A 22,785-nucleotide genomic window follows, 5' to 3' on the forward strand; every position below is an offset into this window, starting at 1 on the left:
GGTTGCTTTTCTCTTGTTGCTTTCGAGATCCTCTCTTTCTCTTTGACCTCTGACATTCTGATTATTAAATGTCTTGGAGTATGTCTATTTGGATCTATTCTCTTTGGAGTACGCTGCACTTCTTGGATCTGTAATTTTAAGTCTTTCATAAGAGTTGGGAAATTTTCAGTGATAATTTCCTCCATTAGTTTTTCTCCTCCTTTTCCCTTCTCTTCTCCTTCTGGGACACCCACAACACATATATTCATGCGCTTCATATTGTCTTTCAATTCCCTGAGTCCCTGCTCATATTTTTCCGTTGTTTTTCCTATAGTTTCTGTTTCTTGTCGGATTTCAGAGGTTCCATCCTCCAGTTTTGAAATCCTATGTTCTGTCTCTCGAAATCTACCATTGTAGGTTTCCATTGTTTTTTCCATCTCTTCTACTGTGTCTTTCATTCCCATAAGTTCTGTGATTTGTTTTTTCAGACTTTCGGTTTCTTCTTTTTGTTCTTTCCTTGCCTTCTTTATATCCTCCCTCAATTCATTGATTTGGTTTTTGATTAGGTTTTCCATGTCTGTTCGTACATTCTGAATTAATTGTTTCAGCTCCTGTATGTCATTTGAATTGTCGGTTTGTTCCTTTGATTGGGCCATATCTTCAATTTTCCTAGTGTGATTTGTTATTTTTTGCTGGCGTCTAGGCATTTAATTACCTTAATTAATTTATTCTGAAGGTTGCTTTCACTTCTTTTATCTAGGGTTTTCTTGCTGGATGAATTTGTTGTCTATCTGTTCTTTGACATTCTTTTCAGCTTTATCTGGACCTTTAGCTTAAGTTTTGTTTAACAGAGGAGAATTTTCCAGTTCTTGTTTTCTTGTTTCTTGCCCTGCTTGTGTGGTGCCTTTCACCCACACACATTTAGGAGGGTCTACTTAGATATTATAGACCCCAGCCAGATTTTCCCAGACCAAACTGGCCTCCTATCAGGAGGAAAGAGTCACCTGCGTCGGTTTTCCCTGAGGTGAGACACAGCAGGTTGAAAGACTTTCCTGTGAAGTCTCTGGACTCTGTTTTTCTTATCCTGCCCAGTATGTGGTGCTTGTCTGACTGCAGGTCCCACCAGCATAAGATGGTGCGGTACCTTTAACTTTGGCAGACTCACCCTGCTGGGGGCGTGGTGGAGACAGAGGAGAGGTTGTAGGCTGTTTTTAATGGCTTCAAATTACCAAGCCCTGGTTTCTGAATTCCTTGATGGAGGGATTCCACCTGAGTTGGGCTTCACCTCTCCCCTGGGGAAGGCACAGGCTCCAGACAAGCCCCCAAAAGAGCTCACTTCTGCCTATGTCTGGGGCAGTTGCAGCCTGAAAAGTCCTGCTGCTGTATCCAGAGGCAGTCAAGCCTTTATAGATACACAGCCACAAAAACCTCTGTTTCCTTCTTTTTTTCCCCCCCTTTTTCTGTCAGTCCTGCCCCGTTGGCGCTGGGACAAAAATGAGCAACCTCTGCTTTGATCAGGTTCACCTCAGCTGGGGGCCTATTTTTAGTAGTCAGAATGTTAATTAGTTCCACAATTGGTGATTGATTGTGCCCAGTCTCTGCTGCTGGTAAAGTCCTTTCCTTTCCCCTCTGGAAAGCAGCCTGTGGGGGAGGGGCACTGGCTGCCGCAGCTTTGTGAACTCACAGTTCGGGGGGGTGCTCGCAGCCGGTCCAGCTGGCCCAGATTGGGGTACACTGTGTGTCTGGTCACTGATGTGGCCCCAGGAGCTGTTCTGTACTGTTTCTGGTTATTTAGTAGTTGTTCTGGAGGACGAACTAAAACATGCACGTTGTTAAGCCGCCATCTTGACCCGGAAGTCCCATCTTATCTTTTTAATTTTATTTGTCAGATCTATATATTCTTTTCCCTCTTTCTCTTTGTATACTTTAACTTACCCTTGGTGGAACTCTTCAATTCTGTGCCCTCCTCCAGGACTCCCTCTCCTGTCTTTTTTTTTTTCAACCAGCAGAACTCCTTTTAGAATTTCTTGTAGGTCTGGTCTCTTGTTGACAAATTCTTTCGGGACTTCTTTGTCTGTGAAAACTTTAATCTCCCCCTCAGTTTTGAAGGACAATTTGGCTGGGTCCACAATTCTTGGCTGAAGTCTTTCTCTTTCAGTATCTTGAATATATCATACCACTGCCTTCTCGCCTCCAAGGTGCTAGCTGAGTAGTCTTATTTGGTTTCCCTTGTATGTAGTAGATTGTTTTTCTCTTGCCACTTTCAGGATTTTCTGCTTCTCTTCAACTTTGACAGACTTGATTAGTATGTGCCTTGGGGAAGGCCTATTTGGATTTATTCTGTTTGGAGTTCGTTGGGCTTCTTTGACTTGTATATTTATGTCCTTTATGAGGGTTGAGAAGTTTCCCCCATTTTATCCTCAGCTTCTCTTCCTAGCTCTTTACTCCTCTCTTCTCCTTCTGGGACATTAGTGATTCTTGCGTTTGTGAGCTTTGTTTTGTCGGTCATTTTCCTGAGTTCCCATTCAATGTTTTCCATCTTTTTTTGCCATTTGATGTTTTGAGTCTTCGATGTCAATTATCGTGTCCTCTGTATCACTTATTCTTTCTTCTGTTTCCTCAAATGTGGTGTTGTATGCCTCTAGTATGTTTCTTATTTGGTCAATAGAATCTTTAATCTCCATAATATCTGCTGTTTTTCTATTTATTGTTTCAAATTCCCCTTTATGCTCTTTTACTGTCTTCTTGATCTCCTTTATGTCATTTGCCATTCCGCTTATTTTATTAAGTAGAGTTGTATGACTATCTTTGATTAGTTGTTCCAATGTCTGCGTCTCCTCAGGTGTTTTAATTTGGTCATTAGTCCAGGCTTTATTTGTCTGCATTGTGATATGCTTAGTAATCTTCTGCTGTCTTCTTGGCATATAAATATCTTCATTTATTTGGGAGTTGATGTTTTTCAGTAGTGTAAGGCCTTTGTTTGCAGATGGTTGTGCAGCAGGGAGCAGGGCATGGGGTGGGGCACTCAGTACGGTGGTTTCAGGGAAGATATAGGCATAGGTTGGGGATGTTAACGCTGATGCTGTGAATGTGGGTGCCCAGCAGCCAGGGAGGATGCATCTGTGTGGGTGCTCCAGTCTGGGGCGGCGTAACCCTTGTGTGCACTGGTCTAAGACACGGGGCCCTTTGTGCACATGCATAGAGCTGTGGCAGCAGATTGGCATTATGCCTTCATGGATTGGGTGCAGATGTGACCCTACCTTGCAGGTTGGCACTTTTTCAGAGTTGGGAAGTGAGAATGGTGGCCTTGCGCATGCACAGTTCTAGGACGACGTGATTGGGGGCCATTTGCATGCATGGGCCTGGGAGTGCCATAAATGGATGCCCAGAGCTCAGGGCGGGTGGAGTGATGGTTTACAACACTATGGGCATGAGGGCAGGGTTAGCATAGACATGGAGGTTAGTGCCCCCATCCTTTATGCGCTGGCAACAGCCTGTGGGGAACAGGAAGGGGGAGGTAGTGCTTGGGAGGGGTGCACTTGGTGTGGGGATGTGGGGCAGGTATGTGCACTGGGGGCTGGTGGGGTGGGAGCAGCTGGAGCGCAGTGAATGTGAGTGGACCACAGCGTTTGGGTGCATGGGGTGAGTCGCTGGTCACGGTGCTGCACCATTTTACTGTCCCATCAGCAGTGTGTGAGTCTTTCAGTTTCTCCAAATCATCACCAACATTTATCATTATATATGTCTTTTTGATTATAGCTGTGTAGTAAATGTCAAGTAATACCTCATAGCTTTGATTTGTATTTTCCTGGTAGGCTTATGATGTTTAGTGTCTTTTCAGACCCTTTGCCCTGTTTTTGTATTTTTATTATTGAGTTGTTGAGTTTTATTATTGAGTTATCAGGTATATGGTCTGTACATATTTTCTCTCATTCTGTTGAATGTCTTTTCACTTTCTTGATGGTATCCATTGAAGAACAAAAGTTTTTTATTTTAATAAATTAAAAATTCATTCATAAATTATTTATTTTCTTGCTCATGGTTTTGTGTACTATCTATAAAGGCTTTGTCTAACCCGGGGTCATGAAGATTTACTCCTGTGTTTTCTTCTAAGAGTTTTATGTTTTATCTTTTGCATTTAGACTTATGATCTATTCTGAGTTAATTTTTGCACGTAGTTTAATGAAGGGATGCAGCATCATTAAATTTTGCATGTAAGTCTCCAGTTATTTCAACACCACTTGTTGAAGAGAATAATCTCTCTTCCATTGAAGTGACTTGGCAACCTTTGTGAAAAATCAATTAACTATAAATGTGAGGGTTTATCTTGGGGGAGGGTTTATCATATTTTATTGATCTATATGTCTGTCCCCTGTGATTGGTGTTAAAAATTATTATGTATCTTTTTTAACCATTACTTTTTCAACCATTTGGTTTTCAACCAAAAATCTGCTACCTTTTTGTAACTGTTTATTTTTCTTCCTTAGCACTTGTCACAATATGTAATTACATTATTTCATGTCAGTCTTCCCCTAAAAGATTTATGCTTTAAAAAAAAAAAATGAAAAAAAAAACCCAAACATTTTATGCTTACCTGAAACATTAATAGGAATTTGTTTACCACTATATTCCCATCAGTTAAAATAGTTCCTGGCCCGTATTAGGTCCTTTATAAATATATTTTTTAAAAGAATGAAAGAGGGTATCAGTGCGAATCACTGAATTAAAGTTAAAATACAAATTCCTGAACTCTGTTTAGATCAGAATTTCTGGGGTAGGGCTCTGCGTATTTGTTTTGAGAATGCTTCATTTGTGATTATGATAAAGCCTTAGCTAATGACTACATTTTCTAGACTTTGTTGTGTTTTTTTTAAGTGTATTTTTTTTCTTTAGCATTTTATTTTGAAAAAATTTCAAACTTTAACAGGCAAGTGAAAAAATAATAGGAAACCCATACAGAGAATTCCAGCATACACCCACATACCAGATACCCAGATCTGCCAATTTTAACATTTTGCCACATTTGTTGTGTCATTATTCTATCCATCGTCTATCTGTTTTCTAAACATTTGAGATTAACTTCTATGCATCATGCACCTTGAACACATAATACTTCCGTATGTATTTCCATAGAACAAAGATATTCACCTTTAATACAGTATCAAGTTCAAACAGTTTAGCATTGAAGCAGTGCTTCCAGTCTATATTCCAATTTTTTCATGTATTCCAGTAATGTCCTTTTTGCCTTTTGTGCCTCATTTATTAGATTCAATTCAGGATCATGTGCTGCACGGTCTTTTTACTTGCATTCTCTCTTTTTTTTTCTCAGAATTTTTATTGAACTATCTTCACGCACTGTACAGTCCATCCAAAGTATACAGTCAGCTATTCACAATATCATCACATAGTTCGTATTCATCACCATGTTCATTTTTAGAAAATTTGTATCACCCCAGAAAAAGAAATAAAGAAAAAAAGTAATAAAAACATACATCTATACCCCTTAACCCTCCCTCTCATTGACCACTGGTATTGCAATCTACCCTTTTTTTTTTTCACCCGACCCCCATGATTTTATTTATTTGTCCTTATTTTTCACTCATCTGTCCATAGCCTGGATAAAAACACCAGTAACAAAGTTTTCACAATCATGCAGTTACATTGTAAAAGCTACGTAGTTACACAGTCATCTTCTAGCAAGGCTCTTGGAATACAGTGCAGCAGTTTCAGGTACTTCCCTCAGGCCATTCCAATACAACATAAACTCAGAAGGGATATCTGTATAATGCATAAGAATAACTTCTCAACTCTGTTTGAAATCTCTTAGCCACTGAAACTTAATCTCATTTCTCTCTTCCGCCTTTTGGTCAAGAAGACTGTTCTAGTTTGCTAGCTGCCAGAATGCAATATTCCAGAAATGAAATGGCTTTTTAAAAGGGGGAATTTAATAAGTTGCTAGTTTACAGTTCTAAGGCCAAGAAAATGTCCCAATTACAAGTCTATAGAAATGTCCAATCAAAGGCATCCATCCAAGGAAAGATACCTTAGTTCAAGAAGGCCAACAAAGTTCAGGGTCTCTCTCTCTCAAGGGAGAAGGTACGTGGCGAACATGGTCAGGGTTCCTCTCTCATCTGGAAGGGCACATGGCAAACACAGTGTCATCTGCTAGCTTCTTCTCCTGGCTTTCTGTTTCATGAAGCTCCCCGGGAGGAATTTTCCGTCTTCATCTCCAAAGGTCGCTGGCTGGTGGACTCTGCTCCTTATGACTATGTCGTTCTGCTGTGCTCTCTCTGAATCTCCCTCATTCTCTAAAATGTTTCCTCTTTTATAGGACTCCAGAAATTTATCAAGACCCACCCAAAGGGTGGAGAAATGTCATCACCTAATCCAGCTTAACAACCACTCTTGATTAAATCACATCTCCAGGGAGATGATCTGATTACAGTTTCAAACATACAGTATTGAACAGGGATTTTTCTGCCTTTATGAAATGGTATTTAAATTAAGACATGACTTTTCTAGGGGACATACATCCTTTCAAACCAACACAAAGACTTTCTCAATCCATGATGCCAGGTCCTGGCTCATCCCTGGGAGTCCTATCCCACATTGCCAGGAAGATTTATACCCTTGAGTGTTATGTTGTATGTATAGGGGAGGATAGTGATTTCACCTGCCAAGTTGGTTTAGAGAGAGAGAGAAAACTGAAGAGGTTCTCTGGTGGTGACATAGTGAAGGTTCTGGTGAAGCTTAGCTTCTCCTTTGCAGGAAGGTCAAGGACTCGGCCTATTAAATTGGTTATCCTCATTGCTTGTGAGACTATCAGGAATTCCCCAGTTGGGGAAGTTTAAATTTCCTCCTTTCTCCCCAGTCCCTCCAAAGGGCTTTGCAAATACTTTTTTATTCTCTATCCAAATTACTCTGGGATGTAACAAGGAATCACACTGACCTGTACAAACCAACAAGATCTCACTCCCTATTCAGATTCCGTGTAATTACGGTTACTTTTATTATTATAAGTATAATCTTTTTTATAAATAAAATTTTTTTATTTATAAAATAAAATGTTTTTTGTTATTAAGTATAAACTAACCATACAAATTAAATTAGATAGTATGCTAACAAAAATATAAATTTTGCACTAAATAAACATCTCTTCCCTCGGTCTCACACAGAAGTTGAAGTTTTAAAATCCAAACCACATCATCCTTTACCCTGTATTCTGGTTTACCTTAGTCCTATTCAGATCTGCTTCATTTCATACCTGTAGTCGAGGTCTGGTCAGTTGCTTTATGGGGTAATGCTCACTTTCATAGCTTCAAGGTTCTAACTCTGAATCTCAAGTGTCACACAAATAACTGAAGTTCCAGGGAAATGACCACATTAATCATAAATAGTTCAGTATCTCAGAATTTAGAAATAATAGTTACAACGTAAGAATAGATGTGACTGCTTTAAGAGCATATAGTCTAGGAACCTTTACAATAGGACTTTAACTGATAATATGCTCTCAATTTTAATTCTCTGAGTTTGTGTATTATAGTTAGTCCATATGAGTGAGGCATGATAATATTTGTCTTTTTAATTCTCTCATTTCATTCAGCATAGTGTCCTCACGGTTCATTCACCTAGTTGCCTGCCAGTCTATTGTATGTATACACCACAGTTCCCCCTTCCATTCCTCAGTCATGTATCCTTAGGCCACCTCCATCCATGGCAGACACTACTGCCATAAACACCAGTGTGCAAATTCCATTCGCCTCCCCACTCTCAGTTCTTCCAAGTATACACCTAGCATGGGGTTGCAGGATCATATTACAGCCCCACCCTTAGCTTCTAGACTTTATGTATGTATTCACATATAAATACACATAGTTTTGTGTATCTGAAATAAAGCATATCCCATAGATAATTTTATGACTTGTTTTTCATTGTATATATATTAGGCATTAGTCCAAGTCCAGTAGTTCCACTGTTATTTTCAATGACTACATGGTATTACATTGTGTATGCAGTAGTTTAAATGTAATAGTTATTAAGCAGTGTATTTGAAATTAAATTACTTCTAGTTCTCTACACTGTTTAGATAGTGGAAATTGAAGTTAGAAATGATAAATTAGGCAAAAGTAATACTAACTTAAAGTTGAATGATTTAATGTAAAGGTAATGTCAAGCAGGTTTAATGGTAGAACTGAACCTTACTGGGGAACAGATGAAGTATATCATTATCATTTAGTGATTTCTTTAGCCATTTGACATTTTAAGAGCAGCATCTTTCTTACCCAGTCTGATAGTCAGAAATGCAAGTAATAATAATTTGATTATCTATAAATCTAGATCTATAAAATATCTATGGGTAACATAACTTTTTAGCACTTTGAACAAATTATGTGTCACTGTACAAGTTCTATATTGCAGAATTGTTACAGCCTACTATTTTCCCCAAATTAAACTTTGTTATAACTAGCTTTAACTAAACCTGGTTATTTTACTATAGTGGTGATAATTAGAGAACATGATTTTTAACTCATTTAAATGCAAGACAGAGTTCTTTCTGATAAAATACTTAAAAGTACCCAAACAAATGCAGCAAGCAGAAAATTTTTTTAGAATTTATAAATTGGTTAGTCAGCTAATAAATTACTATTTTTATGACAATGAGTGTAAAATATATAAATTTTAAAATAGTAATTCTTATTCACTTTTTTAAAAAATAGCTATAGATGTGAGTATGCAGTGCTCACAGGATATACTTCGAATGCTCCTATCTCTTCAGCCAGTTCTTCAGGATGCTATTCAGAAGAAAAGAACAGTAAGGCCTTGGGGAGTTCAAGGTCCTCTCACTTGGCAACAGTTTCATAAAATGGCTGGCCGAGGTTCTTATGGTAAGTAACTTACAGTAATGCGAAGTAATTGATTTTATTTCACTCTTCAGATTTCTGTGCCCAACTAGAATAAGCACATTTGTCTTCCTTAAACATTTTTCTGGTTTATTCTTGATTGAAGGCCAGTGTGGTCCATCATAGCCTTTCTTATTTTCAGTGTTTCCGATATTCAATTTAGTGGGTTCTCCAACTGCAGTTTGAAGGAACAACTTCACTTAAGTCTGTTTTTATATGTTATATTTCTCAATAAGATTTTAAAGAATGGATTCTACTGCTAGAGTCTTTTAAAAAGGTGAAAGTATTTTTGTTATAAATTATAATTTTACAAAATTGAATGGAAAATGGGGGAAAAGAGAAGGGCTAATACTAATGATAAAAGGCCCTGTGCCCCCTATTAAAAAAGAAAAAAACAAAGACAGAAATTTACTTTGTGACTAGAGTAGCAAATAGTTTTAGAATGGAACACAGTAAATTTATGGCCAACTGTGATGGAAAAGGACATTCGAAGTGCTAAAATTATTTGTTGGAGGGATTGTCTCTGAAAGATGAGGTATAATTGGAATTTTTAAAATATACTTGAAATAATATTTCTTAACATTGAAATCTTTTGATTTCTTGCATGATTTCAGAATACGTTAAGTACAGAAGTAGTAGTCTTGGCTGTATTTTCCTTTTTTTTCCTTTAATTAATGGCTAAATAATTTAAATGTCACTGGAAAAAACTGACATTCTGTGAAAAATGTGGGCTAATGATAATTTCTTAATATAATCTTTTATTCTTTTAAAATTAAAAAAAAAAGCATTTATATACACACATACACTATTCTGTACCTTCCTGATTTGGAGATCATTTCTATCAATATATATACAGAGCTAGCTATCTTCTTTTCCACTGACTGCATGTGTTCCATTGTTCTTTACATATGATTTATTTTACTTGTCCTCTGTTTATGAACATATAGGTTATTTCCATCATCATCATTACGACCATTTTCCAGTTTAATCCCTGGGTTTTTAAAGCGTGTGCGTGTGCGTGTGCGTGTGCATATATGGCGTGCTCAGGCTCCAGAAATTGAACCCAGGTCTCCCACTTCTCAGTGAGAATTCTACCACGGAGCTACCCTTGCCCCAACCTATATATATTTTTAATATTGCGAAATTACTCCAACAATGTCAATTTAAACTCCCACCAGTAAAGCACCTGTTGCTCCAAATCCTTGCCACTGGAGTTCTTCAGTTCTACCATTTATCCATAGATGGATAAAAAATGGTATTTAATTATAGTTTGAGAGAAAAAAATAGTACAACTTTGAGAAGTAGACTTCCTAGATTCAGATCCTATCTCTGCTACTACTTAATGTGATACTAGACAAGATGTGTAACTTTTCCATTTCTGTTTTCTCATCTCCAAAATGAGGTTAATCATAGTATCTGCCTTAAGGTTTTTGTGAGGATTAAATGAGTTAATATAAAGAACTTTGAACAGTACTTAGCATGTAGTAAGCGATACAGATTATTAAGATATAGCATGTTTCTAATGTATAAAAGACATTTATTTCTGTTAATTTTGTTCATATTCTTTACCGATTTTTTAAAAATTAGGTCATTGGTAATTTCATGGATTTATAGGTTCTTTATGTTGTGGAAATTAATCATTTATCATATGTGTAGCACATATTTTTTCAAGTTTTTTATCATTTTGATCATTTATGATGTATTTTTTCATGCAGAAAATTTTAATTTACCATTTTCTTTTACATTTAAATTAAGGTGTGAGTCAAATAGGTTTTATAAAGATCATTTAGGAAGTTCCTAACTATGGAAAAGTCTCAACAGTTGGCTTTAGTATTTTTGTCTTTAATCAAATGTTTTTACTAATAACAACTTCAGTAACCTTTAACTTAATTAAAAGGGGACTTGTCCTGCTTTTAAGTGTTTTCTTAAAATATGTATTTCTTATTTAGGAACTGATGAATCCCCAGAACCACTGCCAATTCCCACGTTTTTGTTGGGTTATGATTATGATTTTCTGGTGCTTTCTCCGTTTGCTCTCCCTTATTGGGAGAGACTTATGCTGGAACCCTATGGATCGCAAAGAGATATAGCCTATGTGGTACTATGTCCAGAGAACGAAGCCTTGTTAAATGGAGCCAAAAGCTTTTTTAGGGATCTTACTGCAATATATGAGGTAAATTTTTTAAAGAGGTGACATTATATATAAAATATACCAGGCATGTGTGTTCATTTGATTGGGGCAGAGTGATAATGAAGTTAAACCACATGTTTAGTTCTTATACTAGCCAGTTACATTCTTTACAATTTGACCTGAACCCACCATTAAATGTCTGTGCTGTGGATCAAGTGGCAATAGCCTTATTGGGGAAAAATACTTTGAAGGCATATGTTCCATTTATGGTAACCTCCTTTTCTGGTAGCATTGTTACATAGCCAGGAAAAATACCTTTATAAACATTTTAGTCCTGATTGTTTAGGACCTCAGATAATGACTCTAGGCCTCACTTTCTTCAGTAGTAAAATAAAGTTATGCTAGATCTTGCTACGTTCCATTTCAGTTCTGAAATTCTTGACTGTTCTTTTCTTTCTTTCTTTTTTTTTTTTTTTTTTTTTTTTTTTCCGCATGGGCAGGCACCGGGAATCGAACCCGGGTCTCCAGCACAGCAGGAGAGAACTCTTCCTGCTGAGCCATTGTGGCCCACCCTTGACTGTTCTTTTAAGTTATGATTACCTTGTTGTATTACAGGTGATATGGGACATAAAGTCTTACTTCATTATCATTAGACCTTTCTTTTCCCATGAATGTTTGAAAATCCAGTCTTTAATATTTTATTTTTTTACAATTTGACTTGTTAGTTTGTGATGGTTTAGGGCCTTATAAATTTTCCACTTAATTAAAAGGTATCTGTAGTATGTTTTGTATAAATAAAGTTTTCCCAAAGAGTGTTACATAGAACACTTGCCCTGCAGTATCTTTCCAGAGAAAGTGAGTGACAGGGTGGGGTGGGTGGGGGTGAGGCTTCCATAGTTAAATAAGTTAGGGAAACTTTGTGTATTATATTATTCTTTTAGAGATTCATAATTTATTTTAGTTATTAAAGGCTTTGAAAATTCTTGTAGTTAAGAAATCCTGTCTAAATTTCCTTAATTCAGTGTTGCAAACTTATTTGGCATTGGGCTTCTTGTAACAAATATCAGTGGGATTCAGAATACACTTTGGGGAAAGCTGGCAAATTCATAGGACCATTCTCTAGTGTATTTATTTACCAGTTTTTATTTTGCTTTGAGTTGGAGATATGCAGATACACATAAATTGGGGCAGATATACAATTTTAAATGACTGCATTTTTATCCTCACTTATTTCTGTATTATTCAACTTTTCATTATTCAAACCAAATGGTCTAATGCCATTATTATTAGCTGGGTGTTTTATTTTTGTTAGAAATATTTTATTTTTGAAAGAAAATTATTTAATTTCCAATGTAAAAATGAAAAAGACCTATGGCACCATTTTGTTTAGATATTTTTATCTCATATATTAATTATAAATAAATTAAGCTTATTTTGAATAGTTAAATGGTTTGTTTTATAATCTGTACCCAAATACTATAATAAATACACTGATTTTACTTTCTATATATTTATTTGTAGTCCTGTCGATTAGGTCATCATAGACCTATTTCTCGACTGTTGACGGATGGAATCATGCGAGTTGGATCTACTGCATCAAAGAAACTATCAGAAAAGTTGGTGGCAGAATGGTTTTCTCAGGCAGCTGATGGTAACAATGAAGCATTTTCCAAACTCAAGCTTTATGCACAAGTTTGCAGATATGACCTAGGTACTGAATTTGTATTTATTGTATAAGGCTGATATTAGCAAAGTAACAGTCCAATATACCAAATTTTTTTTTTTTTTTTTAACATGGTCAGGCACTGGGAATCGAACCCGGGTCTCTGGCATGGCAGGCAAGAACTCTGCCTGAGATGCCCTGTACCAGCTATTTTTGTAAATTAGATTTTACTGGGACACGGCTATGTTCCTTTGTTTACATATAATCTATAGCTGATTCTGTACTACAATATCATGGCTGAGTCATTATGCCAGATTGTGTGGCCTGCAAAACCTAAAATATTTACTACCTGGGCAGGCCATAGTAGCTCAGTGGCAGCGTTCTCACCTGCCATGCCAGGAACCCGGGTTCATTTCCCGGTGCCCACCCGTGTATTTAAAAAAAAAAAATTTACTAACTGACCTTTACAGATAAAGTTTGGTTATAGGGATCCTAACTGGAAGAAATTGTGGGTTATAAACAGTTCGTTTTCTTTTACTTCAGTAGGGTATGATGAATTTGCATTTTAATTTAAATTCAGTAACACTAAGAGTATTGACTTATTAATAATTTAGAGACAGAATAATTTGGCACTGGCTCTATAATACCAAGAAATAATTCTTCGTTGGCGCTAAGAAAATTATAGCCATTTAAGACTTGCTTTTAACATCCATGAATTAAATATCAGTGGATTTGCTTTCAACTCATTCCAAAGAGATGAAAAGCTAAAATATTGAATCTCATAAATATAATCATAATTTGAACTCTAATATTATGCCATTTGGCATAGTAACTCCCAGTGTAGTCAGTATATATTTAACTTGTGAATTAGGAACTCTTTGAATAATGGAATGAAAATTTGCTATATACCGTTATTTACATTTGATTAATTGTACCTGTGAAATAAATTCTTACTTCACAAATTAAATAATCACCATTTAATTTGTATAAAAATGATGGTTTACTTTTTAAGTTCCACTTTAAATTTATTTCATCTATTTCTGTGGGAAGGTAAAATTTTTGCTACACTGTTAGCAAGCAATTTAGGGAAGGTAATTATAAAGAAAGTATCAATTAGGTTATATTTTTATATATATAGAATAAAAAGAATAAACCAATCATGAAAGAAAGAATTAAATACTCTGACAATGTTTTTTTTTATCTTTAGGACCTTATCTTGCTTCTCAGTTATTGGACAGCTCTCTACTTTCCCAGCCAAATTTAGTTGCCCCTACAAGTCAATCTTTGATTACTCCACCTCAGATGACAAGTACTGGAAATGCTAACACTCCATCTGCCACCCTAGCATCTGCAGCAAGTAGCAGTATGGCAGTGACTTCAGGTGGTACCATGTCTTCTTCAGTTGCCACAGCAAATTCAACTTTGACCACAACTTCAACTTCATCATCCTCCAACTTGAATAGTGGAGTACCATCAAATAAATTACCCTCATTTCCACCCTTTGGCAGTATAAACAGTAGTGCTGCAGCATCCATGTCTACACAGGCAACTACAGTTCAGAATGGTCAGCTAGCCGGGCAACAGTCATCAGTTCTGCAGACAGCTGGGATTTCTGGAGAGTCATCTTCACTTCCCACTCAGCCACATCCTGATGTGTCTGAAAGGTACCTTTAAAAATACTGATATTTGCAAAAATATAAAAACTATGATGTTCAATTTTCTAAATAGGCAGTCATTGTTTGGAATAAAGGTAAAAAGTTTGTTTTTTTAATCTTATCCTTGGCATTTTAATGTTTATAATACTGAGTATTTTACATATAAAGTTATAATGAGAAGGGTGCACAGGTGGTTCGGTGGTAGAATGCTTGCCTTTCATGCAGGGGACTGGGGTTCAATTCCTGGACCATGCACCCCCCCCCAAAAAAAAGTTATAATGAGGAATCTTTATAAGATGTCAAAGAATCTTAGAATTTCAACTTAGGAATTAAGACCTTGAAAACCATTTAGTCTACCTAGCCATCTGATGTTTGAATCAGACAAAACTGTCAAATAGATTTCCTTATGTAAATCACCCTAATGATTGAGAAGTCACTATTGAGCCAGCCTGTTCAGAGGCTTTATAGTCATACCAGGGATTGAATCTCAGATCTGCCCTTTACTTGTTATTTAACTCTGAGAAAGTTTTCTAACCTTTATGAGCAAGTTTCCTTAATTGTAAAATGGAAGCAGTCTTGACATAGTGAACCTGGAGTGCTTTACACAGTTTTTCCAGAATTATCTGCTGTCTACATTGACAACAAATGGAGATGGTAGCTTTGTTTCTTTATTCCTTTTGTATTGAACTTATTGAATGAGATTCTGTTTTTATTTATAGGTCAAGTTAGCCTGAGCTTGAGTATATCTTTATCCTGGGAAAACCCAGGATAAAATTTTCCCTAAGTCAGCACTCAGATCTGTAGCTAAAAACAAACTATTATCCAGATTGATCATCTTGAACATCTAAATAAATTATGATATTTAATAGAAAAATCACTCATCAAAGAATAAAGCTTACTAACCAGTGAAATTAATGAAGTGAATGTGTATAGTTTAAAAAATGTAATAGAACGTGGTTATGCCTGGAAACCTGGTTTCCTTGTGGTCTAGGTCTGCTTCTTGCCAACTTTGTGACCTTGGGCAGCTCATTTATTAACTTATCCTTGCCTCAGTTTTTTTATCTCTTAAGTGATCATCTGTCTTGTGTTTCTGATAGTCTGTGGTTTTAGGAATTCTGTGAGATTTTTGTTTTCATTTTTGTTTTGTTTTGTTTTTGATGCAATATCTCTTAACCTAGGGTCTTTGTATACTTTGGAATTTTTTGTTGTGCAATGTTTATGGTTCTCTTTGGAGAAAAAAAGTTGTCTCTCATTTTTAAAGAGGTTCTCTGATACCCCCAACAACAAAAAAGAGAGGGAATATTAAAAACCTACTTTGACACTGCCCCAGGCAAGTGCAGTACAACTTTCCCCTCCTCTAATTGTCTTATTCCTACCTCAAATTTTAGCACGATGGAGCGGGATAAAGTGGGAATCCCCACAGATGGTGATTCACATGCAATCACCTATCCACCTGCAATTGTTGTTTATATAATTGATCCTTTTACATATGAAAATAAAGATGAGAGCACCAACTCTTCTAATATATGGACTTTGGGGCTACTTCGATGCTTTCTGGAAATGGTCCAGACTCTTCCTCCTCATATCAAGAGTACTGTTTCTGTACAGGTAAGAGTGATAAATTATGTGAGTTAAATTTACATGAAACAATTAGATGTTGACACAGTTTCAAAGATACTTTCTATATTCCAATTGATTTTCTAAAAGCTGTGTTGTATTGATTTTACTTAATCATACTTTGAGTATTATATAAGAGAAATCTTAAGAAGTCTATAAAAGTTAAACTTTATAATCATACCACAGCATTAATGGGAAATAAAAACATTGCATTGAGAACATTAAATGTTTCTTCTGTGCTACATTTATAAATCGTTTTTTTAAAAACCAATTTTTAAATCTATAAGCCTAAGTAGAAAAATATAGCATAGACCTATATAAGCTAGACTTATAAATAGAACAGGTTGCAAATAAAAGTAGAAGGAACTTAACCAATCAGGTCATTTTCAGAGATTTTGAATTATTTATTTTATAGAGTACAACAGGACCAGGCAATGGCAATATTAATATAATTGCTGGGTGGGAATTTCTTTTGGGGAGGCATGGGCAGCACCAGAAGTCAAACCTGGGTCTCCGGCATAGCAGGCGAGAACTCTGCCTGTTGAGCCACCATGGCCCACCTTTGGTAGGAATTTTTGAAGGTTTTTAGATAGTCCTTTAGTTTAGATCCCATTGGTAAAATTGAATATTTATTAAAAGCCTATATAATAGATAAGAAAACATAATTCTTTAGATTATCATTTAAATTAAAGTGTTAGAATAAAAATTCTAGTAAAAATTTTTAGTAAAGTTTTTGGACCAATAATTCTTTTTTGTTCTCTTGTTGCACGTTTAACATATATTTGCCTATAATATATTCTTAGATTGTTCCCTGCCAGTATCTGTTGCAACCTGTGAAGCATGAGGATAGGCAAATTTATACTCAGCATTTAAAATCCCTGGCTTTTTCGGCCTTTACCCAGTGTCGGAGACCACTTCCAACATCAACCAATGTGAAAACATTGACTGGCTTTGGTCCAGGTTTAGCGATGGAAACCGCTCTTAAAAGTCCTGATGTAAGTATGAGTTCCATGAACCAAAGTTATTAAATGAATTTGCATTTTATGGTTTTATGCAAAACTAAGTACAGTTTTTGTTTAGCGCTCATTTTCCAACTGTCTTATAATTCAGTACATAATAAATCACATTTTCAATAAATCATTTTTATATGATTTTGTAGTACCTTAATTTTTTATTTTACAGAGACCGGAGTGTATTCGACTTTATACACCTCCTTTTATTTTGGCCCCAGTGAAGGACAAACAGACAGAGCTAGGAGAAACATTTGGAGAAGCTGGTCAGAAATATAATGTTCTTTTTGTGGGCTACTGTTTATCACATGATCAAAGATGGATACTTGCATCCTGCACAGATCTGTATGGAGAACTTTTAGAAACTTGTATCATCAACATCGATGTTCCAAATAGGTACTTTTATTTATCTAAATGTATCATCCCATTTTTTAAATTATATACATATATATATGTACTTATCCACATGCATATTATGTTTCATTTTTAATGAATAGAAAATTGGATGGTTATGTATATAAAACTGTTAAGATTGAGATTGTGGGTATTTTTCCTTTTTTTTTCCCCTATAGTCAATATTTATAGTGTATAATTAGGACAATTAAAAATAAGTTTGATTTCTCTCTGTTACACAGACAAAGTGATTAAAGACCCTTAATTTTATATCATAAAGCTTGGGCAGTTATTTTCAGTTTAGAAGTTTTTGAAACATGAAACTAAAAAAATCACTTGTATAATTATAAAAAATGTCTGGGAAAGCATCTGTAGACTATTTCCTTTTCTCGTGTACTATCTACGATAAACCCCCTTATTATTTGAGTGAGTTAACCTCCTTTACTAAACTTGTTGACTGAAAATTTTACCTTTTAAATGTTACGGTGTCTTCTGAAAATGGTGGACTTCTTTTTCAAATTCTTCTTGGTCAAAATTTGATATCATGACCAATTACTTATGAAAACTGTACCTACCAGGTCACAGCAAGTATGCCTCATATTGGGTTATCACTAAACAGACATTTCTGATAATGTATTTCAAGGCCTGTGAGCATTGCCCAAGGGAATCTGAAAAGCAAGCCCAGGAATATTTTATGATTTCATCCTATCCTTTATTTTCCTTCTTTTTTTTTTTTAATGTGGGTAGGCACTAGGAATCGAACCCAGGTCTCTCACATGGCAGGTGAGACCTCTGACTGCTGAGCCACCGTGGCCTTCCCTATTTTTTTTTTTTTTTTATTAATTAATGGAAAAAAAGAAATTAACCCAACATTTAGAAATCATACCATTCTACATATGCAATCAGTAATTCATAACATCATCACATAGATGCATGATCATCATTTCTTAGTACTTTTGCATCGGTTTAGAAGAACTAGCAACACAACAGAAAAAGATATAGAATGTTAATATAGAGAAAAGAAATAAAAGTAATAATAGTAAAAAACAAAAACAAAAACAAAACCAAACAAAAAAACCTATAGCTCAGATGCAGCTTCATTCAGTGTTTTAACATGATTACTTTACAATTAGGTATTATTGTGCTGTCCATTTTTGAGTTTTTGTACCTAGTCCTGTTGCACAGTCTGTATCCCTTCAGCTCCAATTACCCATTATCTTACCCTGTTTCTAACTCCTGCTGAACTCTGTTACCAATGACATATTCCAAGTTTATTCTCGAATGTCCGTTCACATCAGTGGGACCATACAGTATTTGTCCTTTAGTTTTTGGCTGGACTCACTCAGCATAATGTTCTCTAGGTCCATCCACGTTATTACATGCTTCATAAGTTTATCCTGTCTTAAAGCTGCATAATATTCCATCGTATGTATATACCACGGTTTGTTTAGCCATTCTTCTGTTGATGGACATTTTGGCTGTTTCCATCTCTTTGCAATTGTAAATAACGCTGCTATAAACATTGGTGTGCAAATGTCCGTTTGTGTCTTTGCCCTTAAGTCCTTTGAGTAGATACCCAGCAATGGTATTGCTGGGTCGTATGGCAATTCTATATTCAGCTTTTTGAGGAACCGCCAAACTGCCTTCCACAGTGGTTGTGCACCATTTGACATTCCCACCAACAGTGGATAAGTGTGCCTCTTTCTCCGCATCCTCTCCAGCACTTGTCATTTTCTGTTTTGTTGATAATGACCATTCTGGTGGATGTGAGATGATATCTCATTGTGGTTTTAATTTGCATTTCTCTAATGGCCAGGGACATTGAGCATCTCTTCATGTGCCTTTTGGCCATTTGTATTTCCTCTTCTGAGAGGTGTCTGTTCAAGTCTTTTTCCCATTTTGTAATTGGGTTGACTGTCTTTTTGTTGTTGAGTTGAACAATCTCTTTATAAATTCTGGATACTAGACCTTTATCTGATATGTCATTTCCAAATATTATCTCCCATTGTGTAGGCTGTCTTTCTACTTTCTTGATGAAGTTCTTTGATGCACAACAGTGTTTAATTTTGAGGAGCTCCCATTTATTTATTTCCTTCTTCAGTGCTCTTGCTTTAGGTTTAAGGTCCATAAAACCGCCTCCAATTGTAAGTTTCGTAAGATATCTCCCTACATTTTCCTCTAACTCCTATTTTCTTTTTAATATGTGAAAGTTCTGTTTCTTTAAATTAAAGAATTGTTTATATGCAGAAATATTCCATGATTATTATATTTTAGTGGTTCTGTGAGACACGATATAGAATCATTCGATTTATATTGTTTGTTATAATGATTTACTTACTATATTATAAACCTTAAAACAGTGCTTCGTACCTTATTTCCTTGATACAGTTTTGAATTTGTTATAGGCTAAGTGTGCTAACAAAGTGAGATTGGGAAAGGATATGCTTATTTGTGAAGGACGAAAAGAAACAGAGAAGGAATAATACCACCTCTTCCATTATCAAGATAGTATTGCCATTTTAATGCAAGTAAAAGTAAGATAATTATTAATGAGTTCTAGAGTCTGGGAGACCTGAGTTCAAATCCCAACTCTGCCATTATTGTGTGATCTTGGGAACTTGATTTAGCCAGCTGAGTTACAGCTTGCTTATTTGTAAAATTGAGAGAACAATTTTGTCTGCTTCATAGGATTGTTAGGATGAAATGAGACTTTACAGGTAAAGTGACTGGGCACCATGCTGGAAATGTGGTGAGTGTTCAATACATGGCAACTATTGTGGCTTAGCCACAGATTGCTTATGTTGTGTACTTGCCTAATAAAGGACATGTATTTCAGAAAACATTCAACAATGTTATTTGGTTTAAGAAGTGTAATGTTTTGCTAGGCATTCTTTAACTTGTTTAGAGGAGGGGTTGGGAAGCTATAGTCCAGGGCCTAAATCTGGCTACACCCACTTGTTGAGATATTGTCTATGGCTGTTTTCATGCAGCAACAATAGAGTTGGCTCATTGTTACAGAATCTTGATGACCTGCAAAACCTAAAATATTTACTGGCCCTTCACAGAAAAAGTTTAACAAACCCTTGGTGTAGACCCTATTTCCATCCAATTTAGGTGGTTCATTGGCAAACATTTTTTAAAGTATGTATATGTATGTGGGTATATACATATATATATATTTTATGTGTATTACCAAAAAAAACTGACATGCCAAACTTAATTTTCTGTGTATTCTTCCTGCTTTGGACTTTTACAAAAGGTGTCCAGCATTAAAATTAATGGACCAGTTTTTCACAGTCTGGGACTCACTTAAAATATGAATTTTAAAAATATTTATACCTGTAACTTTGTTTCATACAATAGGGCTCGTCGGAAAAAGGGTTCTGCTAGAAGATTTGGTCTACAGAAACTTTGGGAGTGGTGCTTAGGACTTGTACAGATGAGTTCATTACCATGGAGAGTTGTAGTTGGTCGCTTAGGAAGGATTGGTCATGGAGAATTAAAAGGTAAAATTCTTTAATCTTTCAGCACTTAAATTTCTGCTTTTATCTTAAATTCATATACTGTTAAGATCACATCTGGGTATATGTACTGAATATAATGCACATTTTATCAGTAAAAACTTTTCTTTATTTAAAGTGAGACCACATATGTCTCGGCCATACATGGCTTAATTCAAATTTGAAAAGGATGTCTTACTATTTTGCGACTTTAATATCTCTGTTTTTACAGCCTCTCTTATTGTGTCTCCCCTCCCCCCCACCTTCCTGCTTATTTTTGAGCTCAAACTCTGTTCAGTACATAATAATTGAACAGTAAAGTTGGGGGGGAGGGGTAAAGGATATTAAGTAACATCAGCTATATGAGATTTTTGGCTTGATAATGACACTTGTTTGAAGAATATACTAATTAAAAAATAAATATTACTTTTATGTTTTAACTTTCTTTCTTGTGGGATGTTACCAATGCTGTTTCTTTAAATATAAAAAATATTTACTATTGATACCCACAGATTGGAGCTGTTTGCTGAGTCGTCGAAATTTGCAGTCCCTAAGTAAAAGGCTCAAAGACATGTGTAGAATGTGTGGTATATCTGCTGCAGACTCTCCTAGTATTCTCAGTGCTTGCTTGGTAGCAATGGAACCCCAAGGCTCTTTTGTTATTATGCCAGGTTAGTCATCTTTAGTTTTTATCAGATTCAATTCTTTATATACTTGTTTTTAAGGTATTACATAAAGTCAGTTCTTCATTTATTGAAAGAAAAAATGCCTTTCATTCTCTTCAGATTCTGTGTCTACTGGTTCTGTATTTGGAAGGAGCACCACTCTAAACATGCAGACTTCTCAGCTAAATACCCCACAGGATACGTCATGTACTCATATACTTGTGTTCCCTACTTCTGCTTCTGTGCAAGTAGCTTCAGCTACTTATACCACTGAAAATTTGGATTTGGCTTTTAATCCCAACAATGGTAGGTGAATTGTAAAGATTGATCATTGTGGCAGGCTGGCTAATGGCTCTCCAAAAGATATCCCATGACCTAATCCCTGCAACCTATGAATTTTACGCTATGTGGCAAAACCACACTTCATGGGTGTGATTAAATTAAGGATCCTGAGATGGAGAGATTATCCTAGATTATTCGGGTGGGCTCTAAATGCAGTCAAATGTATCTTTATGAAACAGGCAGAGGGAGATTTGACTACACACAGAAGGGAAGACAGCCATAACACAGAAGCAGAGGAAAACAGAGCCAGAGAGAAAAGATGCTATGCCAGCTAACTTTTTAAGATGGAGGAAGGGTCCATGAGCCAAGAAATGCCTGGAATATAGATCTAAATGCTACAAAAGGCAAGGAAATAGATTCTCCCCTAAAGCCTCTTGAGGGAGTACTGTTCTGCCTTCACCTTTATTTCTTCCAATGAGACTGATTTTGGACTGCTGGACCCCCAGAATTGTAAGAGAATTAATGCCTGTTATTTTAAACCATTAAGTTTTTGGTAATTTCTTACAGCAGCAATAGGAAGCTAAAGCAGCCAGCTTCTACCTTATTGGTGTCAGAACTGGTGTTATGAATTATCCCATAAATGTTTACTCATTTTAGAAGGCAATAGTTGGATCATTAAATGTTTGTACAGCTTTATGCCTGTGTTGTTGTGTTACCTGTACATAAACTTGGCAGGTCCTTTTATAGTTTGATTCACCAAAATAATATAATAATATTAATAATAAATAACAACAGTAATCTGTCAGAGTAGTGGTGTAACTTTTCTAGATGAATTTAGATTGCGTTTTATTAGAAGAGAAAATGAATGATATTCCATTGTAACTCCTAGCTACCTTATAACATGCCACATCTCTAAAGACACAAATATGGTTATTAATTATTCTCTTCTTTGACCATGATAAATAACTTCAGTGTTTTACATAATAATGA

General features: G+C 35.8%; 1 protein-coding gene across 1 annotated transcript in view; it reads left to right on the top strand.

Annotated features, from left to right (window-relative positions):
* MED13 (mediator complex subunit 13) overlaps window positions 1–22,785 on the top strand; it is a 124,993-nt gene that overhangs the window by 81,034 nt on the left and 21,174 nt on the right. Inside the window, exons 17-26 of the mRNA XM_077164992.1 lie at window positions 8,697–8,864; window positions 10,829–11,052; window positions 12,532–12,721; window positions 13,881–14,337; window positions 15,717–15,936; window positions 16,749–16,940; window positions 17,128–17,351; window positions 20,712–20,854; window positions 21,361–21,519; window positions 21,634–21,819. Of these exons, the coding sequence (XP_077021107.1) occupies window positions 8,697–8,864; window positions 10,829–11,052; window positions 12,532–12,721; window positions 13,881–14,337; window positions 15,717–15,936; window positions 16,749–16,940; window positions 17,128–17,351; window positions 20,712–20,854; window positions 21,361–21,519; window positions 21,634–21,819 (2,163 nt within the window). The remainder of the gene's footprint in view (window positions 1–8,696; window positions 8,865–10,828; window positions 11,053–12,531; window positions 12,722–13,880; window positions 14,338–15,716; window positions 15,937–16,748; window positions 16,941–17,127; window positions 17,352–20,711; window positions 20,855–21,360; window positions 21,520–21,633; window positions 21,820–22,785) is intronic.

The sequence above is a fragment of the Tamandua tetradactyla genome, chromosome 6 (assembly GCF_023851605.1).
Source record: "Tamandua tetradactyla isolate mTamTet1 chromosome 6, mTamTet1.pri, whole genome shotgun sequence".
In the NCBI taxonomy this organism is placed as follows: Eukaryota; Metazoa; Chordata; class Mammalia; order Pilosa; family Myrmecophagidae; genus Tamandua; species Tamandua tetradactyla.